The sequence below is a fragment of the Gymnoscopelus braueri genome, assembly GCF_963280865.1.
Source record: "Gymnoscopelus braueri genome assembly, chromosome: 2".
In the NCBI taxonomy this organism is placed as follows: Eukaryota; Metazoa; Chordata; class Actinopteri; order Myctophiformes; family Myctophidae; genus Gymnoscopelus; species Gymnoscopelus braueri.
The window spans coordinates 51,532,343-51,549,859 of NC_137604.1; the positions used below are offsets into that span (position 1 = coordinate 51,532,343).

Consider the following 17,517-nt stretch of genomic DNA (forward strand, 5'->3'; position numbering starts at 1 on the left):
AAAAAATAGCAGATCTACAAGCTCATAGCGCGGCACTCGGTGCAGCACTATGAGCTTGTAGATCTGCTATTTTTGAATAGCCAAATAAATCTAAAAATGACACAGATACTTTCCTGGTCTAAACGTTTTTTTTAAAGCCATTTAAGCTGTAACTAGGCTAAGTTTGAACTTAGTGTGAGGTGGTGCAACTGGGTCCAGGGCTAACGTTTCTCCACGGACCTATTTCACACAAGGACCGGAAAAAGAGGCGATCACAACTTCCCGCACACATGTGTGGAGCCAGCACTGCAGTCAGTTCGTGTAGATAGACAGACAGTGTGTTATTGTATTATCTTCATTATTTGGTGAAGTTTAACATTTCGTTTTCGTTTAACATCACGTCTGAAGTGAAACGACAAGATGGCAGAGATCGTCCAGCAGCGTCTGGAGGAGAGAGTCCCTGAGTTGGAGCAGCTGGAGAGAGTAGGACTGTTCACCAACAAAGAAATCAGGTGAGAAGAGAAGAGAACTTTACACTGGAGACAGAGTCTAGTAACAGCTATTAGACCAATGGTTCTCAAAGTGGGGTCCTTGAAGGGGTTCCAGGGGGTCCCCAGCTAAATGATAGATAGTTAGGAACCAAATGGATCCTTATGGGTCTGTAACTCTCTGAGAGTGTACAAATGGAAACAAATGGACCCTTATGGGTCTGTAATTCGGAGAGTGTACAAATGGAACTAAATGGATCCTTATGGGTCTGTAACTCTGAGAGTGTACAAATGGAACTAAATGGATCCTTATGGGCCCTTAAATGGGGGTCCGTGGCCTCTGATGCATGTCAAACTGGGGGTCTTTCAAATTAAAATGGTTGAGAATCACTGCTAGAGCCGTAAAAATATTCTCTTATTATGGGGGTCCCTGGCATATATTTTCAAATGGGGGTCCGCGGGCTAAATAAGTGTAGTGTCATTTGACATGAAAAAGTTTTAGAACCACGGAGCTAGACAGTGGTCGGATAACATGAATCTCTATTTTAGGAGGGGGGGGGGTGTATGTGTATTATCTGATTATTTCTCCAACACTACCATTTGCTCAACCTTTTTCATTTTAAGGGGGCCAACAATTTCATATGGATCAGGCCAGTGGTTCTCAACCTGTGGGTTAGGACCTTCAGGGGGGTCCCCACATGATTTTCTTTTTCCCACGGGGGGGGGGGGGGGGGGGGGTGAACCCTTCATAGGTCCCATTTGGTTCCATCTGTACACTCTCTGAGCTACAGACCCACAAGTGTGCCTTTACATTATAATAAAGCAGGTAGGTGGCGGCAGTCAATCAGATCCCCAAATCTGATCCCAGATTCGTTACTGAATTACTATCAGAATCGTTCTTGCATTTGCCATTTACTACCAAAGGTGCAACAGTTAATGGAAATAAGCAATTTAATCGATTATTTAAAAAATTATAATCGCTAATAAAAATAATTGATTAATCAATTCCTATTTTGGGCATGATGTCATTGAAGTCGTGACGCTTCAAAACGTGTCGCATCTCAGTGCGTTATGGGCTTGTAAGTTGTAGATCATCTATTTTTACTATTTGCACGACACTGATGACAAAATATAAAATAATGCTTATGTGGTTAATCAATTTAAAAAATATATATAATTGCTTTTATACATTTCTTGATTATTTGATTAATCGGGGGGAAAAACCTATTACTATCAAAATGATTCATTTCCCCTGATGTGTGTGTAGGTCCATGATCAAGAGAGCCACAGCCTTGGAATACAAGCTCCATAGGTATATCATCAATAAGGAGGACTTCATTGCCTACGTTCAGGTAAGCTCATCACACTATAAAAGCATATCACTATGTCTTCAAGCTATTTGAAGGATGTGGCTATGGGTGGAGGCTGGATGGGAGAGAATACTAACCCCAGCTTTACTTGATTACAGTACGAAATCAATGTTCTGGAACTGGTCAAGAAGAGAAGAGCGGTAAGAGATTTGCATGACATTACAGTATTTTCTCAAATTGAAATGACACATTTTATCCCATGTTTAGATTCACTATGCACTAGAATTCATTTTAAAATGTAATAATTTAGTCATACATGCAGTATAAGAACCATGCACACAGCTAGGGCGGTCACGATTTCAAATTTAAGCTGACGATTAATTGTCACTCAAATAATTGCGATTAACGATTTAATTAATAAAGTGTTTGGCATTGAACGTTGGAACATGTGAATACATTTTTTATTTCTGTTTGCCTTTTAGGCTTCAAATACGATGTCATTTGTCAAAAATGACAAATAACTTAAATATACTAATACATTATTGACATATTTAATAATTGTATACATGTAAATATAGCAGAAATAGCAGATCTTCAAGCTTACAAACGCGTCACGAAATGACGCGTTGAAAGCTTGAAGATCTGCTATTTCTGCTTTTTTTTATATTTGAAAATGTGGGTGAATAGGTTCAACATGGAGATGATTATGCAAAAATAATTGCGATTATGTAATAATTGTGACAGGCCTACACACAGCACCTTCAAAAGTGTGCTATAATTACTGTACATATTTAGCGTTTTTCTTTACCTTCCTTGTTGTTATTCTTTCATTATTATATTATTGTTGCTGCTACAATGTTGAGGCCCTGAAACTAAAAGTGTACTTGAGTGTACTTTTACATGAGATATTGTTACACATTGAATCTTGATTCTTCAAAGGATGCTTGCTAATGAAATGAGCATGACTTCCATACATGCACAAACGGTCTGAAATTCTCGTCAACGGTACTGTTAAATAACACCAGAAATACCTTTTCATTCGCAGCACATTCGCTACCAGTTCAAAAGAGAGGAGATCGAGTACCCGATCATCCGTAGGATAAATGACGTCTTCAGAAGAGCAACAACAAAGTGGAAGGTAGATGTCATGTTATATAATAATATGTAATATAGTAGCAAACAAAAAATCTTTGCTTTTGGGGTTCCCTGGAACAGCATATTTTGAGATGGGGGTCCGCGGCCAAATACATATCATTTGGGGGGCCCTTGACATGAAAAAGTTTGAGAACCACTGATTATACCAACATAAGTTTTTTCAAAAAACTGTTAGGACTCAGAAGACATTTGTAGAATCCCTAGATTAGAAGCAAAGACTTGAGTTACAAATGTTCACCATAAACATATGTTTATGGTGAACGGCCGCGCTATGAGCTTGTATATCTGCTATTTTTTTAATAGCCAAAGTATAAGATAATGGTTAAAGTGGTTAAAATCTAAAATGACAGATGCTTTGCCGGTCTTAATGGGTTAAGCTAGCAGGTATTGATCTTGCATAATCAATGTTACACAGTGTGTGAGGTGTTTTGCTTCAGGCGAGCAGGTATATTGATGTTCTCCATAACCTTTTCCTTGGAAAAGCAATGAAATGGGGATGCATCTATCAGAATCAGAATGTGTTTGTTTATTGGCCAGGTATGTTCGCATACGAGGAATTTGACTTGGTGCATTGCTGTCAGATACATTAAAACAAGGGAACCAGGAGACCTGGTACTGCCAGACCCCTAGTGGTTGAAATCTGAATGGCCGGACTTCGCATGACGTGTGTGCAGAGGAAAAGAGGGACAGGACAGGAAAAGAGGGACAGACCGACCGACAAAGCCTCATGTAGGCCGACCCCTTGGGTCTGGCAAACTAGACCAGGAGACCTGGTTCTGCCAGACCCAGACTTCACATGACGTGTCAGCCTGTGTCTATGCCCATGTATTACGTACTGTATTCAACTCCTAGTGGTTGAAATCTGAATGGCCGGGCTTCGCACGACGTGTGTCCCTTCTATGCCCATGTATGGACAGACTTTTTTGGGGGACAGAATTTTTTTTGGCTGGGGCCGGAGGACAAAGTAAAACGGGTACAAAGCCTCATGTAAGCCCGACCCCTTGGGTCTGGCAAAAATAGTATAATAACGGCGTTGCTGTCATGTTGATCTCTGCCGTCATGGAGATGATGTCATATTGATTATCAGTCTTGCCCAAATATGGAAAGGTGGCGGCTTGCACACATGGGTGTCGGTAAGGCATGCATGGCTACGGTTTGTGTTGTGAGTGAGGTAAGAGCAGAGCTCCGCTCGGTCTGTTAAGAGTTAAGAGAGTGAGAGTGTTAAGATACTGCAGACTTCCAGAGATAGAGCGATAGAGACCATGTGAAGATAGAGAGAGTATAAAGACGCATTTGCAAGCTCCTTCAGAACCTGCAACTTCAGTCTTCATCACAGTCCAAAAGGAGCAGCTTTGACGGTACACCGCCACTCCTGGAAGGAGCGAGTCCAAATATTTCCTTACTCAGTTAACTTGTTCTAAGAGTACATCTTCCTTGACAACTCTCTTTAAACACATTGAAGAGGAGCCACGACATCTACTACAAAATGATGACTGGACAGATCCCCTCAGCAGACGATCAGCAGATCACCGCCAGCTGTGTCACCGGCCATGAACACGGACATGCCGACACACCGACATCCTACGGTCATCCACAGTTTACCACGGTCACTCAACCAGGCGTAAAGGCCCGTCAGAGGACTCACACAAGAAAGACCTCTCACATCTGTCAACTGTGTGACAGGAGTTGTAGTCATTTATCTCACCTGAAGATACACCAGCGTGTCCACACTGGAGAAAAGCCATACCACTGTCAACAGTGCGACAAGAGTTTTAGTCAGTTATGTAACCTGAAGTTACACCTACGTATCCACACTGGAGAAAGGCCTTTCCTCTGTAAAGAGTGCAACAAGACTTTCAGTCAGGTAGGTGACCTGAAGAAACACCAGCGTATCCACACTGGAGAAACACCTTACCACTGTAAACAGTGCAACAAGACTTTCAGTAGATTAGGTAACCTGAAGTCACACCTGCGCATCCACACTGGAGAAACACCATACCACTGTAAACAGTGTCACAAGAGTTTCAGTCATTTGGGTAGCCTGAGGAGACACCAGCGTATTCACAATGATGGAGAAAAAAACTTTCCAATTTAACTCTTTCACTGCCAAGGACAACGTTTACGACTTTTTTTGCCAAAGGTCCAGCCTGCCAAAGACTACTTTTACTGTGGTGTTTCCCCCCCCCCCCTTTCAGTGTTTTTTCACCAGATGGCGCTGTTCTCTAACACAAGTGATCATTTTTATCCTCTAGTAACACAGATCCAGGAGATCACGTGATTGATTGAAAGATCCCCACCACCATTCCCGTCCTGCTCAGCGTATTTGGGGAAATGTCTGTAACCAGTGTTGCCAGATTCTGTGAGAGAAACAAGCAACCAGTTCTAGGAGAACCAGCCCAAAAGAAACGACTATGGGCCACATGAGCACTTTAACATATACATCAACATATACAAATGGACATTCAGGATATAAACTCCAGTACTGTGATTGGCTGGTTTCAGGTGTTCAGCCAGTTGTGTATTGACATGGACGAGTAGGTGTGTCTCACTTAGTTCATCCTTTACAGGTTAGACCGTTAGTATTATTATTAATTTCTTCTGGGGGTCCCTCGAACAAAATGTTTTCTGATGGTGGTCCGCGGCCAAATGCATATCCTTTTGGGGGTCCTTGACATGAAAAAGTTTGAGAAACCACTGATATAGCTACAAACATTTTTCAGAAAACTGGATTTAGAAGACATTTGTATTATTCATTTCCGGATTGAATGAGTTAAACGGTAAATACACAGAAACTAGAAACACCGAGCACTGCCAGACCCCTAGTGGTTGGAAATCTGAAGATCAGAGCACTACGTCACGCGAAGCTTGGCCAATCAAAAAGAGGGACAGGGAGGAAAAGAGGGACAGACCGGGAGGAAAAGAGGAGGAAAAGAGACAGAACGGGAGGATAAGAGGGACAGACCGACAAAGCCTCATGTAGGTAATAATATATATATAGCAGACGGGCGGTGTGGTCATCACAGTGATGGAAGCTCACTTAACCCAAAAACTACACCGCCCAAAAAGTGTAAAATATGATTGTATGGTATCAAAGAGTACATGTACGTCTAAAAGTACGAATAAGATTAATGATAAATGTAATCAGTTGTTTTATCTGAGGTTATGACACCTTTAAACCCTGCTGCTTTACAATGAATGAAACGTGAATGAGTGAACAGATGAACATCTTCCTTTATCACAGACTGACGTCCAGCTGTGGCTCTCGCACATTGCTTTCTGCAAAAAATGGGTACGTTGGATCATCTGGTTTGGACATGACTAACTTTAAGCTAACATTTAAACTCCCTGCTGTTGGTAATAATGTTTCTTGACTTTTTAATTATAGGCCACCAAGAGTGATCTGAGTAAAGTGTTTTCAGCCATGCTGGCCATCCACCCTGACAAACCAGGTACAGTTGGTTAAACACTCAGTTCAGTGTTCCACGTTGAGTTGAGTTCTAACCTGTGCGGTCACATGACCAACATTAATTTAATATCTAGCTATGCACAATGTCATACATGGATCTGAAAGTATCATATTAATGGCCAAAAAGAAAATGTTTTAAATAATAATAAATAGAAACCGAATCGATAATGATTATTAATTTCTTATTCAGCCCTATGGATTATGGCAGCTAAGAGCGAACTGGAGGACAGGAATTCTTCAGAGAGTGCCAGGCACCTGTTCCTAAGAGCACTGCGCTTCCACCCAGAGAACGATAAGGTCTACAAGGAGGTAAGCAGGATTTCTTCTAGTTTTTAAAAATAAGCATTTAGACTTATTTTATGAGTTGAGCCAAGTCGTTAGGGTGCATACCACATGGGCGCAAACAGTCTGGCTGGGACGGTGTGTGTCATTCCTCCGCTCCCTGCCCACCTTTCCTGTTTCTCCGTCATTGCCGCTATCTAAATAAAGGGGGGGGGGGACGACATCTTTAACTGTAGAGGTTAAGTACCCGTTTAATGTTTAATGGAAGGGGAACTGCAGTGAATACATGTTTGTTAAAGATGTCGCTGTTTTGAATGACTGCGTTTGTGTCTGTGTGTTTAGTATTTCCGCTTGGAGCTATTGCACGCAGAGAAACTGAGGAAGCAGAAGGAGGAACTAGAGAAGGCTGAGATGGATTTGGTGAGTGTATACACACACACACAAGTGCACATATTTATTTGTCTTTGTTATATAACGCTGCAATCTATAACTTTTTAAGTGGATTGTGTATCATGGAGTATGGTAGACAAGTGGTATGGCACGAAGCTCAAAAGGCATCCTTTGCCTTAACTCATTTAGTGCCACTGGATGTAAAATACGTCCAATGTAATAAGCCCTGTGCCACAGGACCTAAAATACGTCCAATTATTTTTTTCAGAACCCAAGATATGATGATTTGAAAATGTTCTGCTCCATTCACTTCTTGTTTAACTTCTTACTGAAAAAGGCTGTATCTCAGCTCCTAAGCACTTTTTTTTTTACAATGAATTTTGGCTGTGGCACTGAATGTTTTTTTTTTACAATGAATTTTGGCTGTGGCACTGAATGTTTTTTTTTACAATGAATTTTGGCCAGTGGCACTGAATGAGTTAACAGGCTTTCTGTCTTAGCTCAACAGTAGAAATTTCAGCTCAGTGTTCGCATCACCAGTAGAACATAAAAGGTACGGATTGCAGCTTTTAACCCGAATGACCATTTTATACATTCCAGGGTGATTATGAGTTCTCTCCAGAGATTCTGAGTGGGAAACTGGCTGAGGTTGTGTACAGAGATGCTACAGCAAAAATCCAAGGTGAGCTGTTATCCTTAATGTATTTCCAGAGTCGGTCAACATTTCTCTCAAGATCTTGGAACAGTGTTGTTCCAAGATCTGAAAAGAAAGTAGGAAAATGGCTCATTGTTGCCTACTGTTAAACCATGTGGTTTTATCTTTTCCCCACAGGACCTGGTTTCATCATAACGCTCTTGAAAATCGCAGCCATCTTTGACTTCACCAAAGAGCTCCAAGACATTATACTTCAAGAGTAAGACACATTCTTTCTCTCTGTGCTGACATGGGATGTCGTCATTATGGCTAAGCAAGGACACTAGTGTTGATTTTGACAGCACATTTCTATTCAGTTTTAGTCAGTCTTTTGAATGAAATTCCATTTGATGAAATGTTTTAGTCTAGTTTTATTGAACTAAATATTAAAGATTTTATTATTATTATTAACTAAATATTTTAGTCTAGTTTAGACCAAAATGTATTTTGGCGGGCCTTGATGGCGTCGTGATGCCCGATCTTGCACTTGGTTGCATGCTGAAAATAGCCGATCTACAAGCTCACAACGCGTCGGTAGCACAACACGTTGTGAGATAGATCTGCTATTTTCAGAGTGCAACACCCGAGCGCAACCAAACATAAAATGACTATTCTTAGTTCTACTGGATCTCTTCTCCACTAGTCTTAGTTATACTGGTCTCTAGTCTTAGTTTTAGTCATCATAGCTTCGTTTTTATTTCGTTTTCGTCAGTGAAAAAAGGTAGTCGACATACAGTTTTCGTCATAGTTTTAGTCGACGAAATCAACACTGAAGGACACATTTGCTTACCTACATGTCGTCTTTAGCTTACAGACAAAGTACACAGAAGACGGTCTAACGTGGGATTTCATGGCAAAGCGAGAGCTGGAGGCTCCTGGGGCCGGTGAGGAGTTACAGAGTGCCAAGGGGAGGGCGTCCGACATCGCCCGACGAGAGGAGCGCTGCGGTCAGGTGTATGAGGAAGGCCTCAAGAGCCTTAATACAGGTAGGCATTGACACGAGAACACTTAAGTAATTTACTCTTCTTTGACTGCCAGGAATAAAATATTGTTTGCTGAGCCACTGCCAGCAATTTCCGAGTATTTTTCACAGCGATTGTGCTGCTGCGATAATCCATTCCATAGTTGTGGGCAGTTGAATGTGGGTTGTTTTCGCCCCAAAACAACAGAAAGCAGAGAAAAGGCAATTTTTCCAAATCCAATTATAATGGAAGTGAACAGACTGTTTTTATTTGCGATCGCGTGATTTGCTGCTTCTTTGCGTCACTGCGAGTCAAATGGTGACTCTTGTGTTAGCCATCAGCGCCATCTAGCCACTGAAAACACAAATCTCCTCATTCTCCTCATTGGCAGTCTGAGCCGTAGCAAAATATGACGAGAAATCTCGTCATTGGCAGTCAGAGAGTTAAAGGGAAATTTAATAAAGCAGGATCATGAGTGTAGTTTGAATAGTTTGTAATTGGAATTTTGTTATGGCACCAGCAGCAGTAGTCCCAGACAATTGTGTTTCAGGGTCAACTAAAGCCTTTGTCAGCGCTGATGAAGGCTTTAGGCTGAAGCACGTTTGTCTCGGACTACTGCTGTGCACTATACAATAAATCATTGAACAGGATCATTAGACACTGCTGAGAATGTTGGAACTATTTAAACTAAATCTTCTGCAGAAGTCTGAAAACTCACCTCTTCAGACTCCACGTCACCCACTAGCACTCCTTATTTATTTGTATCAGTACTTGTCTGTTTAGATACGAGTTATGTTATCCAGATGTTTCCCATCTAAAGATAGATGCTAGTTATGTTATCCAGATGTTGCCTATTTAGATAAATTATGTTATTGCAGATGTTATTTTGTTTGTTATCTAGATATAGTATTTTTAGACCGATAGGTTTGATGTTTGACGTGTCGTGTACCCTCTATCTAGTTACTTTGTAGAACATAATGATTTCCTGGCACTCTATTTATTTGACTGTTTACCTTGTTTTTGGTTCATGCCGTTTACTCCGGCCTTGCACTTTGTGAGTCACTGGATAAGAGCTTCTGAGAAATGCCTAAATTGTGTGTCGTCACGCTTGTATGGTGTCTGTTCCTAGAGCCTATGTGGACGTGCTATGTGGCCTTCTGCGTCGAGAGACAGAAAAGGAAGACCAACGTTCAAGAGCTGAAGGAAAAGGTAAGAAAATATCTTGTCGCTATTAAAAATGTAAATATAAACAAATGTCTGTGTATTGGGACAATCTGTCATGTTTGTGTATCTGCATGTTTTCCCCCCCAGAGAGAGGAGAGGCTTTTGGGAGTGCTTCAGCGTGCACATGATGCCATGCAGCTGAAGGAAGATTTCTACAAGAAATGGGTAAGACAGCTAAAGACTCTGCTAAAGTGTCACACAGGACTACGACATTATGGTCTGGGCAATTAACCGAAAATACATTGAAACCGATATTTATAACGATAACCAACTTAATCTTGCTCATGCAGGTTAATCGAGAAGCAGGTTTATACATTTTTTGGTAATTATTTTTATTTATATATATCAACGAATCGACAAACATTTTGAATAGATTGTTTATAATCAACTAAATCGATTTGTCTAACCACTTAAACCTGTATCATTTGATTGTACAATGGTGGCGTACAAAAATTGTGAAAGTCGCCTTGTAGATCTGCTGTTTTCCTATTTTGAAATAACCGTGATATTGATTTGACACTGGGTTAGGGTACATCGCCCAGCCCTATCTGCTACTCTGTATCAACTTCAGTCCAACTGCAGAGAGAGGGAGAGAGAGAGATTTTGCCACATGGAACAATTAACACCATCTTCCCTAAATGTCCAGCTTCAGGTCCTACTCTCATCAGGAGATGCAGAGGGAGCGGCCAGGGTTGCCATGGCAGCCACACAGCGCTACAGCAAATCAGTGGCAATATGGTGCCTGAGCCTACAGACTGTGATGCAGCTCGAGAGTGGAGACATAGGCAGCCTATTCCAGGAAGCACTCACACACATCAATCCCAAGGTACACACACACACGCACACTTGTATTACTATACTTGTGGGAATGCCATTTTCAACCCTAACCCTGAAGCCAATCTATAAGCTCATGACGCGTTGCGGTGCACTAGTACACCGGCGTGCAAGTAAGTATAAATCAGGCATAACTCCAACCCCTAAATCTAACCTAAATACATACTCCTGTCCTAGCCCTAACACTAACCTGAATCGTTTCCTAATTGTAATTCTAAAAATATATATTTTGAAACATAAAACTGCACGGACCAGTAAAATTGTCCAACATCTACTTATCAAATTCTACTATACTTGTGGGGACAAGTGCGCGTGCACACACACACAACTTGTTTCCTCAGTGCTATTGTTGTTTTCCCTACTTGGCTGTCGCGCGCACACACACACACACACACACACACACACACACACACGTGCGGACACACACAGGAATTAGAACACAGACCAATCACCAGCTCTGCTGTGTAACTGGGCCAGCTCCCTGGCCCAATTAGTCTCCACTCCAGGATATGAACTTCAAATCTTCTTCCCCCATGCTCCCTGTTTTATTACTGCCATCTTCCACTTTTATTGTACAAACCAAAGGAAGGAAATTGAAATTCTGATAAAATATTTTTTTTTTTTAAGTTTCAATTAAGCCATTATATATAGAAGTAGCATTTAGTTACCAGCTCAAGCAATCTTAAACATTTGTTATAGATATATTTCTTGATGACAGCTAATTTGTCATTACATTTCTCTTGGTGGAGAGCCTATCATCTATGATTGTGATTTTCCTGTTCTCTGCATTTCAATAGTTTTTTGCATGTAGCTCCTATCACATTGGAGAAGATACAGAATGTTCCGATCACACCCCTTCACAAGCATATCAGAGCACTGTATCACTACTAGCACATACTACATACATACTGCAGTGGTTCTCAACCTGTGGGTCGTGACCCCCAGGGGGGTCCCCACATGATTTTGGGGGGTCCCCAGATGACAGTAAAGAGACAATTTAAGGACTTAAGACATTTGTAATAGCAAATGGAAAAAGGCCATTACTGCATCAAAAGTAATCAACAAACTACTATAAAAACTGGTCAAATATTGGCCAAATTGTCAAATAATATAAGAGACCAAATGTTTTAAAATAGCAGATCTACAAGCCCACAACGCTTGTAGATCTGCTATTTTCACAATATTTATCTGTGGAACAGAGTCAAACAAAACGTTATGCCTCAACTAATACAATTCCAAGTGCTTGTCAGGGTGGGGGGCTCCAATCAAATATGATTATTTTGGGGTGTTGCGGCCTGAAAAGGTTGAGAACCACTGACATACTGTACCCCTGTCACAGTGTACCGCAACTCACCCCTAGAGGGGTTAGATAGCCGAGTAGCAAGTTGGGCTTGTGGTAGGTATTTTGCAACACCCTTTCACTGAACAATAGCTATGTGAGTGGGATTATAGTCTCCATGCTCATTATGTAAGCCCCACTCACTCAAGATAATAAGTTCCTTTGAGTGTGAAGCCGTTGTAAAATGAACCATGAACACACAAAGACAGGGTAGGGGCAGTATAATATGGCCATACTGCAAATAAAAGAGGCAGAATAACTCGGCTGAGAAGTTTCCACAGTTGCTTCTAAGACCCCCCCCCCCTCTCAAAACTACCCAGAGTCAGATAGTCCAGGGCTGGTAGGGATTGCACATGTTTTCACACTCTGCTTGAAGTGGGAAAGCCTGCTAACCATCTTTAAAAAAATAAGGGATCATTTTAAACCTGGGCTCATGTTTCTTACCCTCTGCCCGAGGTAAGATGGAGAACGTACATTACATTGATAACGTTGCCTCTTCATGGGTCCAGAAGGACCAAGCAGGGGTTCCCACCTATAGTAGCTAAATGCTTGTTGTAAAGAAACTAGGAACTATGGTGAATTTTAGAGTTATACGCTGATACCAGTATCGGAAAAGCTGCCGATACTGGCATTGGTATCGGCAAGTATGCCAGTCTATGCCGATCCGATACCACATCATTTATCACATGATATTTCATAATAAATATAAATATTTTGATTGCTTCAGGTGATGTTGCACTACTGTTTTACTGCACTATTTACTTATTTTTTATTTATTCTGTGGTATCAGTGGTTCGCAAACTTATTTTAATTTCAAGGACCCCCATAACTCTTGAGAGTGTACCAATGTACCCGTAAGGGTCCATTTGGTTCCATTTGTACACTCTCAGAGTTACAGACCTGTGAGGGTCCATTTGGAACCCCCTCAAGGAACACTGAGGGTCCCTGCCTGTACGACACTTTGAGAACCACTGTCCTAGATTGTCTTTAAATTACACACTGGAATCGGTACTCTGTATCGACGGATATACAAGTTATTATGGGTATCGTATCGGGAAGAAACAAAGAAAATAATCTGTACATCTCTAGTGAATTTTAACCTGTGCCCTACAATAAAAATGCTGTGTATCTGCCGGTGGCTCATTACGGTTTAACTATATACAGTATTTCATTGTTGCAACCTGTGTGTTGATTCTTGACAGGAGAGTCTACCACTCTGGCAGCTCCAGGTTCAGTGGAGTGTGTTGAACCAGAACCCTGAGGAGACGGAAGCTCTTTTCAAGGTACAGTAGTAGTAGTCTGTCTGGAGGAGCAGCTAAAACCCTGTGCACACGGACCCCAATTATCACCCATCACATCATTTGACAGTCTATGTTGCCAGCACAACCAACACTGTTGCTGTGTTTACTGAAAACATTTCACAAACTAACAGACATCTTTGCCCTATTAGCTTATAATGGAACAAAGATGATCCTATGATACCTGTTGGGTAGCAAGTACCCTACAAATAAAACAAAAACATGAGGGTGGCACAGAGTTTGGCTATATTCCTGAGGTGGAAGGAGGTGGGTTTGCAAAGGTGTTTGATGTGGCCCTCAAAGTTGATGTGGGGGTCCATTCTTACACCCAGGTTGGTGACTGACGACGAATGAAAGGGGAAAGTATTTTGTATTGTATCGTTCAATGTAAATTCATCTGTTGCATGAGAGACTTGTTTATCATGGAAACTGGAGGCACAAAGCTGCATCGAAATTAGTCACATGACACTACGTTTCTAGGTTGTCTTAGGTCATCACAACCTTTTGGACATTACGGGTAAGGAAAGCTCCTGCCCTTGTACTTCCAATTGAGCAGAGCCTATATTTCCGTTCCTTCATCCGTTTTTACGTTTGGAGACTCCCGCAGGAGACTTGGCTCAGATCTGAACCCATTTGATTTGGCGTTAGGGAGCCGTTGCCATCGCATGCCCTTGCTGACGTCAACCTTGAGTAGGGTTCAAACCCAAAACCTTCCGCATGAAAGGCCTCTAACCGCTACACTAGGGCTGCCCTATATTTCCGTTCTGTGCTCCCTTAAACCCTCTGATCGGAGAACGTAGAACTTGTCGTATGTGCCATTAACACATTAACCGCCAAGAACGTAGTCCTACGGTCCGTTAAATCCAACTGTTAAGCGCAGAGACCGTAGCCCTACGGTCCACGGTCTTTTCGCGCTATTCACTTCCGGGTTCACTTTCGGAATTTTTTTGATCCACTTCCGTTTCCGGTTTGATGACCGGAAATAGAATTATTTGGGATCCGGTTTTGACGATCACGCCCGCTCCCATTCTACAGACGAAACTGAAACTCAATTCTCTTCCTGTAGTTTTTTCTCCTCGCATTTCACTGTTTAACGTAATCCGCTCTAACTACAACATGGATGCCCCGTTTGACACGCGATCTTCACTGGGAGATACAGGGAGATCTCGCGGATGTAAACAGACCGTGTAGAGCTCAATCTTAAGGATTTTAACAAGATCTATGGCGACATGAAAAAAACTAAAAAACAACAAAAACACCTTGGCACTGGTGAGTACATTATGAGATTAACCTCTGGCGGTCGATGTGTTAATATTAGCATGCATTTTTTACTGAGTTTCTCAAGACTGTTTGTTCTGACTGTTCTCAGAGAGGTCTGCTTTCTGCTGTGGCGGCTGTTGCCATGGAGATGAAGGAGAGCTACCTTGACTGGTCATACACGACCGGGGGCTACAAGAAAGTGAGAAAGACCTTCATTAGGTAAGATGCTATTTTAAAGGATGAGGCATAAGAGTAGTAATAAAATGTTCCCACAAAAAAAATAACATTTGTCCCCCTCCTCTAGTTTACATGAAAGCCGGCCCTTCTCCAAGGAGTTTTTCACCACAATGATCCAGATTGAGAAGGAACAAGTAAGCCAGCCAACCATGCCAACATATTCTGTGAAAGCTCTACCCATGTGGCCCAATAACCATGATCTCAAACAAACACATTTTTCCAACACAGTTTGACACTAACCTTGGGTTTACACTACAGTAGTTTGAACTCCTTTCACGATTCTCAATATTCTGGCATTGGTGCCCCACTTAAAGGGACCGTTCACCCTCACCCTTTTTTTCTATTGATTACACACCCCATGGAGACTTTAATTCATGGAGATTTTTTTGTTTTTGTCGCATTCCTAAGCCAATACTTTGATGACCGGCGGCGGCTCCGGTAGGAGACTCAAAGTGTCGGAGCGCCGGAGACATTAGCATCTTTCCGCCAGTCATCAAATTATTGGCTTAGGAATGCGACAAAAACAAAAAAATCGCCATGAATTCAAGACTTCATGGGGTGTGTAATTGATAGAAAATAAGTCATTTTTGGGGTGAACCTTCCCTTTAAATACATTTCTACTAGTTGGACAGTTACTTGAGTGCATTTGTATTAGTTAATGGCTTCCGCATCAAATGCATGATATGTTTCACATACCACTTACACTCGCCAAGAAATAACTCTGGGGAGACATTGGTTTCTGGAGTTATTTGTACCAAAAGGTCGAAATAAAACATGATGAACAGAAAATCCTAATGTTCTTGCTTCTTCCAGGCGACTCCAAAGATGAGCAATCTGCGTGACTACTATGAAAGAGCCCTGCGGGAGTTTGGCTCTGCAGACGATGGTGAGAGGAAATTAAATACAATGAGGAGATAATGGTCAAAAATACAAATGGCATCAGCTAAAGAAAGTCTCTATTAATATAAAATACTGAGTAGATGATAAGTTGCCTCTGCTTCAGTAGACCTGGGGGGGGGGTGACAAGAACAAATAGTAACTGAGCCATGTCATGTGGATATGTGGTAATGTCAGATGACCAATATCCTCAATGCATTGCTTGATCAAAACACTGTTCTATAGTCAAGGGAGCCTGTTAGCCTGTGCTCACTGCATGTGTCATCTGTTTAACCCATTAAGACCTGAGGCCGATTCTACAAATGTCTTCTAAATCCTAACGGTTTTCTGAAAAACCTATGTTGCTAAATAAATTAGTGGTGCTCAAAACCTGGCTGCAGACCCCATCTCAAAATATTTTGTTCCAGGGACCCCCAGTATATACCCCTTGTATATCTTCTATTTTTGAATAGCCAACCAATGTGCTATATATATATAGCTAAAATCTAAAATGACACAGATGCTTTCCCGGTTTTAATAGGTTAATGTAGTCTGTGGGTGATCAGTTACTTAAAATAATAGCTGATAGACACAGAGGGAGGATTTAGAGCAAAGACATGTACAAGATTAGTGGAAATGTCCTGATCCTCTCTGATGCAATAGTTGCAAACAAAAATAGATTGTTAATCTGCTTCTGGTGTTCCCCTAAATAATTGGAGTTGCATGGCCTCCACTTCAGGACTTAATTTGGGGTCGGGCCTGAAAGATTTGGCATAGAAACGAACACTCTGCTCAATTTGTTTTGAGTACTACCCAGCCAAAAATGATGTTTCTGTTTATCTTTTAGATCTGTGGTTGGATTACATCAAAGAGGAACTGGGTCCCCTTGGTCAGCCGGAGAATTGTAGCAAGATTCACTGGAGAGCCATGAAGCTTCTGGAGGGAGAGAGCGTGGAAAGATTCACGTCTAAATATACTCTGCTTCAAACTGGACATGTTTAAACACATACGCGTTGGGCTCAAGCGATGGACCTTTCAGAATACTTAAATCACATTTGTACACCAGTCTTAGGTGTACAATATTAGGTCTTCACTGCAAGGGAAACACAGTGGCGGTTTGACACAGCACTGTGACCGGAATTGTTTGAGACCAGGTAATTGTGCTGATCCTCTAGCATGCTGGTTCCATGTGCGGTTTTACTTGTGAGTGATTCTCTCTTGTAACCAGGCTATTCCTCAGAAAGTGCTACTTTAGTACTACTTTAGTAAACCAATATTTTTTTTCTACTTCATACTTTACACAATTTATATTCAAAGCATTTGATGTATCCCGTGTTTAATACCACAAAGTAACATCGTTAACATGTAACAAGTTCCAATGTAATATAAAAACACATTTATTTTACGCTTTTAGTTTGAAATTACATGTCTTGTGTTGTTCTGGTCCCTCTGCGACGACAATGTAACAAATAAAAGTGTAACGTAAATTAGTAAAAGTACCTTGTTTTCAGTTGTCTTAACATAAACATTCTTTATTGTCTCTAAAGTGACATAAAAAAACGAAACCTCTCTCTTCATAATCAAGACGGTTAACAGAATCGCAACTTTGTTACACACTAGGTAAATGCCTTACTATGGAATGGTGAAAACTCTTGCCCTAATAAACCTATAGCAGTAATATCTATAGAACACTATAAGTTAGCAGTGCATCAAATAAGCAGTT

The 17,517-nt window shown here is 41.3% G+C and overlaps 1 protein-coding gene across 1 annotated transcript; it reads left to right on the plus strand.

Annotated features, from left to right (window-relative positions):
- The first annotated feature begins 274 nt into the window (after nt 1-274).
- Nucleotides 275-17,282, plus strand: utp6 (UTP6 small subunit processome component). The gene is made up of 19 exons (XM_080448204.1): nt 275-491; nt 1,735-1,819; nt 1,936-1,977; nt 2,823-2,915; nt 6,174-6,221; nt 6,318-6,381; nt 6,589-6,707; nt 7,023-7,100; nt 7,671-7,752; nt 7,903-7,984; nt 8,572-8,750; nt 9,856-9,935; nt 10,038-10,115; nt 10,597-10,776; nt 13,326-13,406; nt 14,791-14,900; nt 14,986-15,052; nt 15,732-15,804; nt 16,642-17,282. Exons 1-19 carry the CDS (start codon nt 400-402, stop codon nt 16,794-16,796), a joined length of 1,788 nt encoding a protein of 595 aa, XP_080304330.1. The 5' UTR covers nt 275-399; the 3' UTR covers nt 16,797-17,282.
- Nucleotides 17,283-17,517: the final 235 nt, after the last annotated feature.